Below are 18,633 nucleotides of genomic sequence, written 5' to 3'. Positions count from 1 at the left end.
GCCTCATATCACAATTATCAAAATAAATAGTAGTTTCAACAAATTTCTTAATCACAGATCCACCTATATCATCAGATTCAACAACAACAATATTGAAAGAATCTATCAATATCTATCAAGCGTTTCCCCTCGTAGACCATCAACCTGCATCCAGTTCTACAGCCACACATAGTTTAACACGTTCACGCCGTGAAAAGTGAAAATACTGGTACAGAAAAAGATAAAATACTGGCAGAAGAACTACTTTAACATTAGATAATATTAGGGAGGAGTTCATCTATTCTCAACAATAACAATTCATTGTAAGGAAATTTATAATGGCGAAGAAGTAATTCAATATAAAAATTGCATCCGTTAAAAACAATTGGTAGTTATGGATTTTTATTATTCCTGAAAAAAAACTAAAAAATTAAATTTATTGTTACCAGTTTTTACTCCGGTGCGCTGCCAAGATGAGACAATCTAGCGTGACCCACGGGTGGATCATCCCAGCGTGAACGTGTTAAGGCAAGCTGCTTTGCTTTATTTTCATAATTTTTATTTACTCAAGCAAGGTGCTTGAATCCCCCTCATAGCTACCACACTGCCTGCTGACCTCAAAGAACTCACACAATGCTAAATAATTTACAATGGATGGGATAGGGGAGGCTTCGCGGCCCAGGTGTCTAGCTAGCTTAACAAGTTCAGCTCAGAAGTGCCTCTGTTCAAAAAAGGAACGAGTCTCTTATGTAGGATATAAATTTTAATAAGTCTTAACAGAAAGGTTTCTTAGTTCCTATCGAAAACAACCTAGATACAGAGATGCATACCTGCCAACTTTTACGCGTTTGGTGTAAAAATTTTTTTCTATATTTAAAGTGGTAGTAAGTATATATTTTCTTTACTTTTATAAACTTAATTTTTAAATTATTTTGATCACCACTACTCTTAAAAAAACTAAGCATATATATTAATATGTATTAGCATACCCTCCAACTGCTACGGAATTTCCGTAGTTTCAGAAATCTTCTTTTCAGACGGTAGCAAAATTAATGTCGTAATATTAAAAAAAAATTAATATTAGCTTAACTTGTCCACTATTACTTATAAAAGTGCAGGCCAGATTCTTAAGTTCTGATAAAAGTTTTATGAGAGATCCATTTGCTTTAAAAACTTTTACTTTGGTTCGCTACCACTAGAAATAATTATTTTCAAAATCCTCATAAGTTGGAGGTATGTATTAGCATGGTCATCAGCTTAAGCTTTTTCAAATACAACGCATTTTTTTGCTTAAAATTGAAATTTTAATTCCTTTTCCATGCCACTGGGAAAAATCATAATGGAAGGGATTAAAAGTTGGCAGGTAGGGAGATGCCAACTGCTCTGGACAAGACAAAAAATTAAAGAAACGGCGAATAACTACAAGTAAATTTTGCAAATATTCGACTAGTTTTGCTTGCTTTTTAAAAGGTATAGCATGACGTAAGTACTATAAAGTGGTGAATTACATAAGCCTACGAATTACTTAGAAATAGTGGTGGATAAAAATCTACTGAATTGAATTTATTAAACCAAGAATTAACAATTGATAAACTACCACTTTAAAATATATATTTACTGTCCGCAGCAAGTTGTCATCTCTGTAGATATGAAAAGGTTTTGCTATCAGCGCATTTTTCTATTAACCATTGACGGTTATGAACGAGTTCAGCTCGCAATCGAATCGTGCCTCATAATGCGCGCAAACGAGTTCCGCTCGGGAGCAAGATTTCTACCGTAATGTTTAGTAACGAGCACTACTCGGGTAGTGAAATTTTTCCCCAATGTGCGCTGACGAGCTGAGCTCGTTCGCCGTAATTATTCTGCATTGACTATGTTAAAAACGAAAAGTACGTAAAAACTGTTATTTATGTACTACGAATACTTTGAGAAATTTTTAAACGCGTGAGGCGAGCTATCTACCGCATCCAGAGAAGCCAACTTGCTCCGTTTTGTAAAATAGTATTTCCCAGTGATAGCGAAAGTCAAGTTACTTTCAGTTTAGTATTTTTCCTTTTAAGTAATTTTTTCACCACTAAATATCAAAAACTAGAAGTATCATATAAAATGCAACGTTAAAGCAACAGTCTACTGGTTACTCTATTAAAAAGTAGGCGTAACTGTACATCTTCAACGAAATTATAACAATTCCAGAAAGCGGAGCAGTTGGCATCGCCAGAGAAGGGGGACATTTTCGGTAGAACTGCGGTGAAAAATAGCTGCCACTTTCGACTACTGTTTACTCGTAATACTGCGCGAATTAATGAAACGAAAACTGCTCATTTCCCTGACCGTCAAGGGGTTAACGCCCAGCGTCTTATATTTAGGACAGTTCCTTTTTTCAAAGACATTCATTGTGGTGGGAATCTTTTTTCAGTGTTTTCATTTATCTGGGGGAATTAAGAGATTCTCAGATAACACAATGATTCAGTTATTTCTGATTAGATCTAGAATTATTAGGAGCAAATACTTTTTGATCTATCAAAGACTTTTTGAATGCTCTAACTGCAGAAAAACCAATTAATTTCGATAATATATTTTACCACTTTTTCCATCAAACCACTTTTTGTATCATTTCGAAATATAAATTCGGGACAAAACGGGTTAAGGGACAAAAAAAAACCGACAATGGGTTTTCACACTTTTTACATGTTTAAGAAAAGAACCTATTCTTAAGTAAATCAACTGAGTAAAAGGAGTGAGGGTTAATTAAGCATATCCGAAAATCGTCGTAAAAGTTTTGTTTATTCTCCTTTTCTTATGTTGTAAAGTTCTACATGATGNATGCCACTTTCGACTACTGTTTGCACGTAATACTGCTCGAATTAATGAAACGAAAACTGCTCATTTCCCTGACCGTCAAAGGGTTAAACGGTTAACGCCCAGCGTCTTATATTTAGGACAGTTCCTTTTTTCAAAGACATTCATTGTGGTGGGAAACTTTTTTCAGTGTTTTCATTTATCTGGGGGAATTAAGAGATTCTCAGATACCACAATGATTCAGTTATTTCTGTTTAGATCTAGAATTATTAGGAGCAAACACTTTTTGATCTATCAAAGACTTTTTGAATGCTCTAACTGCAGAAAAACCAATTAATTTCGATAATATATTTTACAACTTTTTCCATAAAACCACTTTTTGTATCATTTCAAAATATAAATTCGGGACAAAACGGGTTAAGGGACAAAAAAAAACCGACAATGGAATGATGTCACTATCACACTTTTTACATGTTTGAGAAAAGAACCTACTCTTAAGTAAATCTACTGAGTAAAAGGAGTGAGGGTTAATTAAGCATATCCGAAAATCGTCGTAAAAGTTTTGTTTATTCTCCTTTTCTTATGTTGTAAAGTTCTACATGATGTTTAGACTTTGTTTTCGGTGCATAAGCCTTTTTGACTTTAAATGATATTCAAACAAATGATTAAATTTTTTTTATTCCGCCATAAACTCCATGCAAATTTTATAAGGCTTGTAATTGGCTTGCCCTGTTAAGCATGTAGAATTTTTTGCAGCTCTAGAAGTGCCTCTTTCCAAACATGGAAAGATATATAGGATATAAATTTCAATCAGTCTTAGAAGAAAAAGATCTTAATTCCTCTCGAAAACAAGCTAAACAGGAAATGGTTTTGCTATAAGTTTTTATTATTTTTATTTTTAGGGGAAAAACCCTGATCTGAAATGATCTCTGCTATTACATTTTACATTTTTGAAAGAAATATCCTATTCTTAAGTGAATACAACTGTGAAAAAATTTGAGGGTTCACTAAGCATATCCGAAAATCTTCGAATAAGCTCTGTTGATCCTCTTTGCTTTATGCCGCAAAATTCTACATGATGCATGATGTTATACCTTGTTTTCGGTGCATAATTATTTTTGACTTAAAATACATAATATTGAAATAAATAAACGAATGATTTAAAAATTTTCTATAATCTGCCATAAAAAGAATGCAAATCTTTTAAAATTGGAATTTTCTTGTCCTGTCAAACATGTAGAATTTTTTTTGGCAGCTCTGGAAGTGAGTGCCTCTTTTCAAAAAAGGAAAGAGTTTTGCATAAAGGATATAAATTTTAATCTGTCTTAGTAGAAAAAGTTCCCGTCGAAAGCAAACTAAATATGAAATGGTTTTGTTATCAGCTTTTTTTAGGGTCACAAAAATCCTGATGATGAAACGATCTTGTTACCAATTTTTACATTTCTGAGAAAAGATCCTATTCTTAAGTGAATCGAACTGTCAAAATGTTTTGAGGGTTAACTAAGCTTATCCGAAAATCTTCGGATAAGCCCTGTTGATCCTCATTTTTTATGCCACAAAGTTCTATATCATGCTAGGCTTTGTTTTCGGTGCTTAAATATTTTTGACTTTAACACTAGGCTTACGGGAGGCGTCATTTTGACGCATTTCGAGTTTTGTAGGGAAAATTACAAATTCCGTTTGAATTTTTCTTTTATCTCTTGTAATGACTTTTATCCATTGATCGAGGTAAATATATATTGAAATCTATTTTCTTCAAAAGCGTTGAAATTCTCTATGTGGTATACCTATCTCTACGGATACTCGTCAATTTGACGCAATCATAATTTAGACAAAATTTCGAGTAAACATGCAAACATCACGTCAATAATAAATAGGAATGTACTTCGATCCGTTATCCGATATCGTTATCTTAAATGAAACAAGCGATAAACAACTGTTGCCGATAAGTAATAATAGAAAGAACAAACGCAGAATGTCAGTTGATGCCAGAGTGCCAGATTTTGAAGGTTTCTGTTGCTTAGTTCGAGTATTGAAAAATGAAATACTAGATTATTTCATATACATATATCTCATATTTTTTCTTATAGTATATAATTACATTGCTTTCTAAGTGCAGCGATGCCAATTGCTCCGGAGACGCCAAAATAATTTAAAAAACGGTAAATAACTGCTACATAAATTTTGCAATATAAAGTGGGGAATTATATAATCCTACGAATTATTTAGAAATAGTGGTGGATAAAAATCTACTAAATTGAATTTATTAAACCAAAAATCTCAATTAATAAACTACCACTTTAACACCACTGAAGAAATAAGCAAATGATTAAAAAATATTTTTAATTCTGTCAGTACCCACAAATCTGGAAAAACGCATCAGTCATTCTATTTCTCAAGAAAAATAAGAACCCAAGCTGCCCTGAGAGTTATCGCCCAATCAGTCTACTTAACATACTTGGAAAAATATACGAAAAAATCATCTACAATAGAATAAAACCACTTCTTACAGCCCTCCCCGACGAACAGTATGGATTCCGACAAAAACTAGATACCACCAAACAGTTACTCCGAATAATAGACTATACTGGCAGAGCAATCATAAATAAAGAAACAATAGCCTTCCTGATGATTGACATATCCAAAGCATTTGATAAAGTATGGCACACTGGTACAATATATAAACTCATACAGCTGAATTTTCCACCCGGCATAATCAAACTCCTATCCTGCTATCTTTCTAATAGAACATTTCAAATCACCATCAAAAACAAAAAATCCACAAAGAGAAACATCACAGCCGGAGTACCACAGGGCAGCATTCTGGGACCGANACTCTCAAGTTAAATTCACTGAACTTTTCACAGTAGACTTTTACTTATGTTAAATTAAATTACATCAAATTTTATTTTCTGAAAATATAGCCAATTAATGCATATGTATTTATCAACTTATGCACGTTAAATTCTTTTGCAAATTCTATTGTATTTAATGAACAATATTTCGCTTATATTTATATATGTCAACAGATGTCAATTTAGATTCGATATTCAAATGTTATATTTACTATATTAATTTATGTCAACCTATGTATATATATTTCAAATTATGTTTATATTTATATATGTCAATATGTGTCAATTTAGATTCTATAGTCAAATGTTATATCTACTATGTTTATCTATGTCAACCTATATATATATATTTCAAATTATGTTTATATTTATATGCTTATATTTATATGTGTAAATTTAGTTTCGATATTCAAATGTTTATTTACCCAAGCAAAGTGCTTGTAATTTTGTATTAGCAACCACATCTACTGCTAAATTCAAAATGTTATCACTTTAAACTTATGTAAATTTCTAGATGTATGGGATAGGGGCCGCTGCGAGGCCCAGGTGCCCAATTTTTTATAAATAAAGTAAGCAAAGTAAGTAATTCTGTCATAAAAAGCAAACAAATTCTGATAAGTCTTTGAATTTGCTTGTCCTGTTAAGCATGTATTATATTTTTTTTGCAGCCCTGGAAGTGCATCTTCCCAACAAAACAAGGAGTCTTGTATAGAGGATATAAATTTTAATCAGTTTTAGTAGAGACAGTTTCGATCGAAAGCAAGTTAAATATGAAATGGTTTTACTATCAGCTTTTTTTAGGGGCACAAAAACCCTGATAATGAAACGATCTTGCTACCACTTTCTGGATTTTTGAAAAAGATCCTATTCCATACCTGCCAACTCTTCTGGATTTTCCGGAAGATTTTATTTTCATATTTAAAGTGGTAGTAAGTATATACTATTTTTTTCTTTTATAAATTTAATTTTTAAATGATTTTGATCACCACTATTCTTACAAAAATTCAGCACTTATATCAATATGCGTTACTATCATGGTTGTCAACTTAACTTTTCTCAAATACAACGTATTTGTTTGCTTAAAATTGAAGTTTTAATTCCATTTTTAATACCACAGGCAAAAATTATAATGGAAAGGATTAAAAGTTGGCAGGTATGCTATTCTTAAGTGAATCTAACTGTGAAAATGCTCTGAGGGTAAACTAAGCATATCCGAAAATCTTCGGATAAGCTCGGTTGATCCTATTTGCTTTATGCCACAAAGTTCTATATGATGTTAGGCTTTGTTTTCGGCGCGTAAATACTTTTGACATAAAATAAATGATATTAAAACAAATAAACAGATGATCAATAAAAATATTTTTCATTCCGTCATAAAAAGCATGCAGATTTTTTTAAGTCTAGGAATTTGCTTTTCCATACAAGCATCTAGATTGCTTTTTTCAAGTTTTTGAATTTGCTTGTCCTGTCATGCATTTTTTCTTTCTTCTTTTTAATAAATATTTTAATGTAAATAATTTTTGACATAAAATCTTTCATTAGTATAAATTTGCATTAAATTAATTTTGGTTTATTTATTCAAATTGTTTTATAGTTTTGAATGATTAGGTGAAACAATCTGAAACCAACAGAACATTCTTTGAGCATGCAACACATACACGTTCAATACATTGTTATTTCCATTTTTAATTCAGCAAACATTCAAAGAAACAATAAAACTTTTTTCACTTACCTAATGAATGGAAGAGGTGGGCTAAATGTATTCTGATAAAGGGCTATTAAATAAGGAATGGTTATTCCAAAAATTTGGCAGCACAGGGCAATTAATATTAAATCACCGCAATTAGCCATGCACCTGTAACACAATATATTGGTTTATTAGAAGTAGTATGATTTCATAGTTAATTAACACTTTCATTACGACAGCCTGTTTCACTGAAGTGAAGCCACTAAACGATACAACGTGCCACGAAGTGTGCAGATTGTATAAGATGTAGATGATAACAAAAATTACTCTTAAATTAAATACACAGAATAGGGCTCATGCAACGCCTCCTATGACTGAAAGTCTCCTCACGGTTTCCTATAGGTAGTCTGATCAGACAACCATGAAAGTAAACTAGCTTACGAAAGAGCCATTTAATAGAATATCTAGTATAAATAAGAAAGTGTAGCAAATATACGCCATACCTGCCAACTCTTCCGGATTTTCCGGAAGATTTTATTTTCATATTTAAAGTGGTAGTAAATATATACTATTTTTTCTTTTATAAACTTAATTTTTAAATGATTTTGATCACCACTATTCTTTCAAAAATTAAACACATATATTAACATGCGGTACTCTCATGGTTGTCAACTTAAGTTTTTTCAAATGTAACGTATTTGTTTGCTTAAAATTGAAGTTTTAATTCCATTTTAATACCACTGGGAAAAATGATAATGGAAGGGAGTAAAAGTTGGCAGGTATGATACTCATACCTGCCAACTCTTCCGGATTTTCCCGAAAGATTTTATTTTCATATTTAAAGTGGTAGTAATTATATACTATTTTTTTCTTTAATCTTAATTTTAAAATGATATTGATCACCACTATTCTTACAAAAATTAAGCACATATATAAATATGCGTTACTGTCAACTTAAGTTTTCTCAAATACAACGTATTTGTTTGCTTAAAATTGAAGTTTTAATTCCATTTTAATACCACTGGGAAAAATAGTAATGGAAGGATTTAAAAGTTGGCAGGTATGTATACGTCTAAATTTTTTTTTCTTCAAATTTATGAATATGATTGGTTTGCGTTATTTACTTGTCTACCACTACAGATTCAATTCTCAAATATATATGATAAATTTCTCTCAGGCATTTTCGTTCCTTTTAAATTGAGATGATTTGGTTTCATACGCACCACTGGTTCACTCTTTAAGTAGTCTGCTCAGACTATTTATAAAAAACCGTGTGGAGGCTTTCTGATATAGGAGGTGATGGCAGTGTTAGCAATAAATCTCATTATGATCACAGAAATAAGATTGTTGTCTTATAGACATTTATCGACAGTAACGGAGATGCCATAGTTGACTAAATATACAAAATATAATGGCAAATATACGTTTAAATTTTTTTTTTTTGAAATTTATGAATATGATTGGTTTGCGTTATTTACTTGTCTACCACCAAGGATTCAATCCTCAAATCTATATGCTAACTTTTTCTGTATTACTTTCAAAATAGAATTTGATTTCATGCCCACAACTGGTTCACTTTTAAATAGTTTGCGCTGACTACTTATTAAATACCGTGTGGAGGCTCCCCCGCGTTGGTAGGCCGACGACCTGCACGCGAAGTCGAAAACTTTACGGTTGAACAGTTTCACGAGAACCGATGCCGTGCACTCTCGGTCCCAACGAAGGCTGATCAAGGTGGTCACCCACCCGCTTATTGACCACAGCTAGTGATGCTTGACTTTGGTGTTCTACTGGGAACCGTGTCTTTACAATCAGTCCACTGCTGGGCAATAGTAAATTGAAAGAAATATACTTACATATCAGCTAACTTGTATGGCCGTTGCGAAAGAATTTTCTTAGCAGTAACAATATTATAACGTTTTGACGCTTTGAAACTTCAAAAAATTCAAAAAAATTTTCAACCTAACTCGAGAAATCAATAATAACGCGGTATAACTGTGGTTTATTTGAATTACATACATTTGCAGGCTTGTGTGCTCAATTTAGGTTTTTAAACCTTTGACCAATAAAAGGACAGCACAAAAGTACATTCAGGGTAGCAGCGGGATTTGAGCCAGTTACCTCCACGCTTTGCACAGCGCTAGACGGAGGAAACAGATCGGCCAGGGATTGTAGTAGTTCATTTACGTCGCACTAGAGCTGCACTATGGGCTATTGGCGATGGTCTGGGAAACATCGTTGAGGATGAACCGAAGACATTCCATCACAATTTTGATCATCTGCAGAGGGAATGGCACTCAACTTCGGTAGCCCGACGACCTGCACGCGAAGTCGAGGACTTTACAGTAGGACAGTTTAACGAGGACCAATACCGCACACCCTCGGTCCATACGTAGACTTATCCAAGTGGTCACCCACCCGCACTCGGCCCATTGGCATAACTGTGCTTTATTGGAATTACATACATTAGTTGGCATATCTCACATTTGCAGGTTGGCGTGACTCTGTCCAGCGATGCCAACTTGCTCCAGACAGAGAATAAATAGTATTTTCGAGTGGTAGTTTATTAATGTGTAATTCTTGGTTTAATAAATTCAATTTATTAGGTTTTTATCCACAACTATTTCTAAATAATTTGAAAGCTTATATAATTCGCCACTTTGTTACATGTAAGTCATGCTACACCGTTTAAAATGCAAATGAAATTAGTCAAATACTTGCAAATTTCAGTTTGTAGTTATTTACCGTTTTTTTAATTATTAAGGCACGTCCGGAGCAGCTGGCATCTCTGCTCTGTCAAAGTAAAGTTTTACACAAACCTTTGAATTACTAAGAAATAGGGGTGGGTTTAAGGCCTAAAAATTGAAATTGCTAACTAAGAATCATATGTAACGCTTTATACGCAGCGATGCCATCTTGCTCCGGACAATGGATAAATATTTTCGAATTATAGTCCTTCAATGTGTGATTTTTAGTTTAATAAATTCGATTTATTAGGTTTTTATCCACCACTATTTCTAAATAATTCTAAGGTTTTTATAATTCGCCACTTTATTATAGTTGTGCATTTTTATTCAAGCAAGGTGCTTGAATCCCCCTTATAGTTACCATACAATGCTAAATAATTCACAATGGAAGGGTAGCAGAGATGCCAACTTGCTCCGGACAGTAAATATGTATTTTAAAGTGATAGTTTATCAATTGTGATTCTTGGTTTAATAAATTTAATTTAGAAAATTTTTATTCACCACTATTTCTAAACAATTCGTAGGCTTATATAATTCACCACTTTAAAGTACTTACGTCATGCTAAACCTTTTAAAAGGCAAGCAAAATAGTCAAATATTTGCAAAATTTACTTTGTAATTATTTACCGTTTTTTTAATTATTTTGGCGTGTCCGGAGCAGTTGGCATCTCTGGGGTAGGGGGACGCAGCGCGGCCCAGTTAACATAACTGAAGAAGAAGATAGTTACGGCATGTTGAAGCTTTTAAAAAGTGAGCTAATTATCCAAATATCTGTAAATTTTAGTTTGTAGTTATTTACAGTTTTTTAAATTATTTTGGCATTTCCGGAGCAGTTGACATCTCTGTATACGTGCCAGCTCATCCAACGCCTCCTATAACTGAAAGCCTCCACACGGTTTTTTGTAGGTAGTCCGATCAGACCTGATGCTAAGATAACCATCACATATGAGAAGAATTTGCTTTGAATATGAATAACTTGAAATGTAAGTCATAGTAGCAGTTACGATTAAATTATTAAAGGGATAATAAACAAACAAAACTGAATAGTGTTTCTACCACTTTTTACCCTTTTAGTCGCCTGTCTATACATATGATGCATATTACACACAAAGAAATAAAGTAGCGGTATTTAGAAATTAAAAAGAAATAATAATATAAAAAAATTAAATTAAAGCAAATTGAAAAACAAATTCACATATATCTAGCACTTACCTGTATATTCATATGGTTAATACTTAGTAAAACCTATTTCGAATACGATCAAATTCATACTAAAATGCTTCTGTTGAATAAGCTCAACTTGTAAAGAGAGTTACTGCAAAAAATGTAAGATACAATATAATGAAGGTCGTACCGTAATAAAATCGTGAGGCATAAGGCCAGATGAAGGTTTACGCGAATGATAGGAGATTTGAAAATTTACGGCGAATTGTTTGTCTTGATAACAACGATTGTCTGTGGTCAAAAGTCGTGAATAAGTTTTAAATTTATCACATAAAAGGTAATTTTTTTTGTGGAAGTATTTAGTTTGAAAAGTGATTTCTGAAAAAAAATATAGGTTATTTAAAAAGTGATTTTAAACCTATAAAAAGTTTAAAATGAGATTGAAAAGCTATAAATTATTTGAAATATGGTCAATTGAATTTATGGCAAATTTAGTTGCTGAAGTATATGATTTTCAGTTTTCTCCCAGTCGATATAATGGTTTTAAATAAAACCCGGAAGTTCAATCTCTTGAACATATTTAAAGTGCTAATGTTTTATAACAATTAATCCAAGTAAAATTTTTATTTTATTTTATTTTATAACCATCGTTGAACAGCTGACCCAATTTTGAGTTAGCAACTACCAATGTTCAACTCCGTAGCCTTGTAGTTTTGAACCTAATTCAGAGGACAATGGAAAAACATTGAGAGAAATTTGCTTTTATCGAGGACTTTCTGATGGAACTAACCCGCATTTGCTTTACATGGAGAAGAAAACCACGAAACGGCAAGGAGAACGGACTTATTAGTTATTATGCATTTTTAATATTGCTTACGTATTGTGACTTGTTAACTGTTTAGTTATGCTGAAGATTTTATTTTTATATTTAATGTAGTTCTTGCTTTAACAAATTTTATTAAAAATGATTTTGGTTACCACCTTAACTTTAACCCTAACAAATACGTGACAGCATAAAACCGTAACAATCAGGTAAAAAGATAAAACTGGTAATTAAAGTAATTCTTTAGCAGTTTATTTGTGGGCGGGGTTATAATTGTNTGATTTTGGTTACCACCTTAACTTTAACCCTAACAAATACGTGACAGCATAAAACCGTATCAATCAGGCAAAAAGATAAAACTGGTAATTAAAGTAATTCTTTAGCAGTTTATTTGTGGGCGGGGCTATAATTGTTTGATTTATTTAATTCAACATTACTTTGTTCAAAACAAAACTAGTTATATTTTGAATTAACATTGATTATATATATATATATATGATTAAACTGACAATAATTGAAGTAAAAGCAAAGTAAGTCTTTCAAATTAGCAACGACTACATTTAAGTTACCGTTTTTTACTTAATTACAACTTGATTCTGATTTTGTACGAATGCTTTTCTGAATCAACCGTCCTCAAGGGGTTAAAAATAGGGGAAGGTAGCATATACGTAATGGTATCGCTTATTTGCGGTGCATTTCTGATTGAATTTATTTGTGAGAAAAAAAAAGGATTGTTTGAAAAAAAGAATACAATTAAAATGTTATTTCAATGTGATTATAATTTCACATCAGAATGTAAAGTTTATAATCTTGATATATATTGACAATTACTAATTGTATTTTTTAACCAAGACAAATTTCAAAAAATGAAGGAACTGAGTTGCTAGTCTTTTTCTTTTCCTTTCAAATTGGTTTAATTGGTTGCTGTCTAATTAAGTCAAAAGGAAAATTTGGAATATATCGCAGAATCAAAAATTTGTCATCGTGTAAAAAGTCTTTCATGAAATAAAAGTAGTAATATTTGAACTAGTATTATTTAAAGTAATGAAATATCATCTAGCGTTAACGATTTCGTTTATTTGTTCGCTATTTCGATTTTCGATAATTTCGTTTTGCTTGTTTCGTTTACATAATTTCATAGTTAAAGAAAATTTAACATTTACGACAGGTTGTGAAATAAAACAAACTTCAGAAATAAAATAAAACGAGATAGTTTAATTTTCTTAGGCCACTAAGACTGTTTAAATTCGACTTCAACATTGCAAAGACATTTCTAAAGTTCCTAATTTGCATTTTCCTTTGCCCTTTCCGAAACAGCGAATTTCGATTGAAAACTTCAATCTGGCAGCATATTATCAAGTTCTATCTTAGACAATGCTTTCTGATTGAAGTGACATACTTTAGCTCTTTGTAGTATGTAGAATAAAGGTTGCTAAATGTTTAAACGCAATTAGTTTTACAATTGAAGTGGTTTGTAACATTTGCATACCTGCCAACTTTTAATCCCTTCGAGGATCATTTCCCCCAGTGGTAGTAAAATGGAATTTAAATGACAATTTTAGTCAGAAGTATGCATTGTCAGAGATGCCAACTGCTCCGGACACGCCAAAATAATCAAAAAAACGGTAAATAACTACAAAGTAAATTATGCAAATATTTGACTATTTTTGCTTGATTTTGAAGAGGTACAGCATAACATTGTACTATAAAATGGAGAATTATATAAGCTTACGAGTTATTTAGAAATAGTGGTATATAAAGATCTACTAAATTGAATTTATTAAACCAAGAACATACCTGCCAACTTTCACTCTTTCTAAGAATGAATTTTCCAAGCGGTAGTAAAAAAATTACCGAAAAACAACCTTACTCAAAAATATATTTATATTTTGACTAGGCTAAAATTCGCTATCGTTAAGATTAGTATGATTTTATATATTTGTTGCAATTATTTAAACGTAGTGGTGGTCAAACTCGTTTATAATTATTATTATAATTCAAAAATTTTGATGACATGACACGAGTTTCGATACCACTTTAAATACAAAATTAAAATCTTCCGGAAAAATCGGAAGTGTTGGTAGGTACAGAGATGCCAACTTGCTCCGGACAGCAAATATATATTTTAAAGTGGTAGTTTATCAACTGTGATTCTTGATTTAATAAATTCAATTTAGTGGATTCTTATCCACCACTATTTTTAAATAATTAGTAGGATTACATAACTCACCACTTTATAATACTTATGTCATGCTGTACCCGTTAAAAATCAAGCAAATATAGTCAAATATTTGAAAAATTTACTTTGTGGTTATTTACCGTTTTTTTTAATTATTTTCGCCTGACCGGAGCAGTTGATAAACTACTACTTTAAAATATTTATTTGTTGTCCGGAGCAAGTTGGCATCTCTGCGTTGTATTTTGAGAGGGCTTTAGCGAATCACCACTACAGTATTGCATACCCTCCAACTGATGAGGATTTTGAAAATAATTCTTTCTAGTGGTAGCGAACCAAAGTGGAAATTTTTAAAGCAAATGGATCTCTCATAAAACTTTTATCAGAACTTAAGAATCTAGCCATATGGCCTGCACTTTTATAAGTAATAGTGGACAAGTTACGCTAAAATTAATTTTTTTTAAATATTAAGACATTAATTTGCTACCGTCTGAAAAGAAGATTTCTGAATCTACGGAAATTCCGTAGCAATTGGAGGGTATGAATTGCATATTTATTTATATGCTTAATTTTTTTAAAAATAGTGGTGGTCAAAAAGATTATAAATTAAGTTTATAAATATCAGGGACATATAGAAAGCAAATATTTTACAAACACTTTAAAAATAGAAATAAGATTTTACGCCAAATGCGTAAAAGTTGACAGGTATTTGTTGAATTAATGTTGCAAGACTGCCTACGCTACACCGGAAAGGGTTAAATTGATATTTTTTTGGTCGTTAATCATACAATATATATATATACATATATATATAACTCAGTAGTATAAAACTGCAAAACAAAAAATAAGTACAGCTCATAAAGCTGTCCTGAAACCAAAATTGATACGTTCCATCAGGGATCTCTTCCCCAACAACGCACCATTTATTTTTCAGCAAGAATTAAGCTCCATGCCACACAGCAANTATACCAAGACACTAAAATGTTGAAACTGAAATGAGACACTGAAATGTTGTTGTTTAAAATGATCCGGAAACCAAGACACTAAAATGTTGAATTTTCTAGAGCCCAAAATTATAAGATTTGAAAAAAAAATCATTTGCAAGAAAAATCAAACATTTAGAACAAAAAAATTTAATATTGTGTTTTGTAAATAAGGAAAATGACATTTAATATTCATTTTCACGTATAGAAAACTATTAAACAATTTTACCTGGTTTTACCTGTTATTTGAACAATTAATACAAAGGTGTCATTTAAATGTTTTAAATGTTTATTAGAAGAAGTTTAACAAATCCTAAAATTTATGATAAACAGAAATAAAATTTAAAATTAAACTACAATATGCAAAAAATATAGAAATAATAAAAAGAAAAACTAAAAAAAAAATTCATGCTCATAGCTTGTTCACCATTTTTGATCACGGATCGATTTTTTTAAACAACGGCTTATCTCGGTTTATAGCTTATTTTAAAATTTAGTAACACTTAATTTAAAACCAATTCCGAAACTTCCTTAAGTTGCATTTAAGTATAAACCGCAACAAAACTTTATCAAAACGCTGAAACGAATCAATTTTTGATTTGAAATGATATACAGCTTATCGCTGATGATTACTTTGCCCTTGTATTCAAATCATTTGCTTAATAGTCCGTCCAAGAAATCGAAACATATATTGGTAAACTAACAGTATTGTTGATTTCTTCAGTAACCATGGCAACTTTTGTGCTAATACGGAGAAATATCTTTTTGGTCTAGTTTTTTAGTAAACAGATGTTTAACTTAAGCCTTTTAAATGTTAACCGATTGAGAAAAATAACGTGGGAAATTTGTGTTGTTGGGTAAGTTTTCTTATACATTATTATTTTCTTTATGAAATGCTTGAAGCTGAGAATACTATATTACAAATTTAATAGAAGAGTTAATAATACTAATTAATGCCATTTTTTAAAAGATCTGTTTCATTCCCTAGAAATGGTTTTTTCTCTCTTTAGAAAAAAGAAGAAAAAAATGAAAACACATCGATTATTAATCCATGGACAGAACCCTCCAACATTTCATATTTTTGAAAATAGTTTTCAGAGTTGCTGTGGAACGGAAAGCAAAAGCAAATGACATTTCTATATATCTTCTATCTGAAAATAATTTAGGGATATTCCAACTGCTCCGCTTTCAGTTAAAGTTTAAATAAATTGGTAGAACTTGTAGAATAAGGAAAATTACTCCCACCTTTTAAAAATGTCACCACAAGAAAACTGCAATATAATTGCATTCGATGTGATACTTCCAATTTTTAATTCGCAGTTGTGTAAAAGTTACTTATAATAAAAAATTCTAAACTAAAAAAGAATTAAACTTCGTTACCACTAGAAAATAATTTTTTTAACAAAGTGGAGGAAGTTGGCATGACTGAAAATTTGAATGAATTGAATTTTATATGCCACCATAAGGTAGCATAACACAAAATGTTTTAATACACTGTAATTTTTTTCATGATGTACGGGTTAGGGGCCGCTGCGCGGCCCAGGCACCCAATTTATTTTAAATAAAGAAGAAAAGAAAATTTGAATTCATTACCACTTGCCTATCTGAGCTTTCATTTCTCTGATTACAATATTTATACGTAGCGGTAGACAGAATTCTGTGATTTCTAACTTATTATTAGTAGTACAAAATTTTTTCAATCACTAAAAAATTATTCGATTAAATTGAAAAAATTTGGAGTGATTAGGAAGTATGTATAAACGTAAATAAATATTAATTAATGTCTTTAAAATTAACTCTAGCTTCTCTTTAAAATCGTCATCTATTATGAAACTTGTATGAAATTATGAAAACTCGCCAGTAATTGAGAAGTTTGCATAGACGTAAACAAAGATTCATCCTATTCATCTTGAAATTTAGGAGTTGAAAATTTCTTTTTTAAGTAACTAGAATGCAAATAAAGTAGAAATGGGACACTTTGTTCTAGAAAAAGAAGATTCTTAAGTAGGTACCGTGTGAGAAAGATGAAAATGTCATCAAAAATTACTTTTGCTTTACTGATCGGAATTTCGCGAATTGAATGTCATTCTTGAAGATTAAATAGGTTAAATATGAATATTTTGATTAATTTTTACTAATTATTGATTCAAAATTTTTTCCCGACGAATTCAGCATATTAGGCAAAAGATATGACGTGTAGTTGCAATCTGAAAAACGTCGTAATAATCGTTTATTAACTTTTCTTGGAATAACAAATTTTAATAATTGAAGCTTTTAGTCAGCAGGACATTAGAAAGTGTTACCCTAGACTGTTCATTCTAGGCGAGGTGACATACTTCAGCTCATTGTTGTTTAAAGATTTTTTGCTTTCTAATCTGGGCTCCTGGGCCGCAAAGCGGCCCCAATCCCTTTCACCATGAAGTATTTGTCATAGTATGAGTTCATTGAGGTTAGCAGTCTATGTGGTAGCTGTCAGGGTGATTCAAGCACTTTGCTTGAATAAATAATTATAATAAAAATAAAGCGAACAGCTTGCTCTAAACTATGTGTGTCTTTAGTTTTGGATGCTGCTTGATGGTCAGTGTGGGGAAACGCTTGATGGAGCTTTCAATATTGTAGTTGCTGAAACTGATGTTATAGGTGGATCTGTGATTAAGAAATTTGTTAAAGCTTTCCTTTATTTTGAGGATTGCGATATGAGGCGTCAGATGTAATTGGTCTGTATTTCATATCTTTTTGTGGTTTTCGAAGTTAAACATCTGGTTAAAATAGCTACATCACACTATTCGGCTTTGTCGAAGAAATCTGCATTTAATTTATGAATATGCTGCGATAGAATCGGAATCTTGAGATCTTTTTGAATATTCGCATTTCCGATGGCACAGGTGATTTTTCTAGCTTAGTATCTTGTTTTGGTATTGGGTTTAAAGAATCCTAGTCCTAGTGTTTTGATTTTATTGGGCATCTGGGCCACGAAGCGACCCCTATCCCATTCATCTGGAATTTTAACACTGTTTTGGTTAAGCATTGAGGTAAGCTGGCAGTGGAGTTGCTTTTATGAATGTTTCAACCACTTTGCTTGAATAACTAAAAGGAATCAAAAGATAAAATGAGCAGCTTTCTCCAAACTGTGTTTGTTGGGTTTAAAGAATAGAGATCGCTAAACGCTTAAAAGCAATCAGTTTTACACTTCTAGTGGTTGTAGCATTTGGTGAAATAGTGTTGCCTGACTGACTACATTGGGCTGAAAAGGGTGCAGGGGAGAATTATTTACCTGGGTCACCTAATGATTAAAGAAAATTTAAAAATACGATATTTTTTGAAAATTTTATAAATCAGAAAATATCCGTAATCCCTAAAATTTTTGCATTTTGCCATTTAAAATTACATTTTTTAGTATATATATATATATATATTAAA

At 31.6% G+C, this 18,633-nt stretch overlaps 2 protein-coding genes across 2 annotated transcripts in view; one reads left to right on the top strand and one right to left on the bottom strand.

Annotated features, from left to right (window-relative positions):
* LOC107455914 (uncharacterized) overlaps positions 1-11,450 on the bottom strand; it is a 33,429-nt gene extending 21,979 nt beyond the window's left edge. The window contains exons 1-2 of the mRNA XM_043047646.2: positions 11,280-11,450; positions 7,366-7,488 (exon numbers count right to left, since the gene is read on the bottom strand). Coding sequence (XP_042903580.1) covers positions 7,366-7,484 — 119 coding nt within the window. The 5' untranslated portion in view covers positions 7,485-7,488; positions 11,280-11,450. The remainder of the gene's footprint in view (positions 1-7,365; positions 7,489-11,279) is intronic.
* Positions 11,451-15,964: 4,514 nt separating this feature from the next.
* The window catches only part of LOC107455913 (uncharacterized), a 75,215-nt gene continuing 72,546 nt past the window's right edge, over positions 15,965-18,633 (top strand). The window contains exon 1 of the mRNA XM_071188249.1: positions 15,965-16,070. The gene's annotated coding sequence lies outside the window, so the exon portion shown is untranslated. The remainder of the gene's footprint in view (positions 16,071-18,633) is intronic.

The sequence above is a fragment of the Parasteatoda tepidariorum genome, chromosome X2 (assembly GCF_043381705.1).
Source record: "Parasteatoda tepidariorum isolate YZ-2023 chromosome X2, CAS_Ptep_4.0, whole genome shotgun sequence".
In the NCBI taxonomy this organism is placed as follows: Eukaryota; Metazoa; Arthropoda; class Arachnida; order Araneae; family Theridiidae; genus Parasteatoda; species Parasteatoda tepidariorum.
The sequence above is the reverse complement of the archived record's forward strand: the minus strand, read 5'-3'. Positions and strand labels throughout refer to the sequence as shown.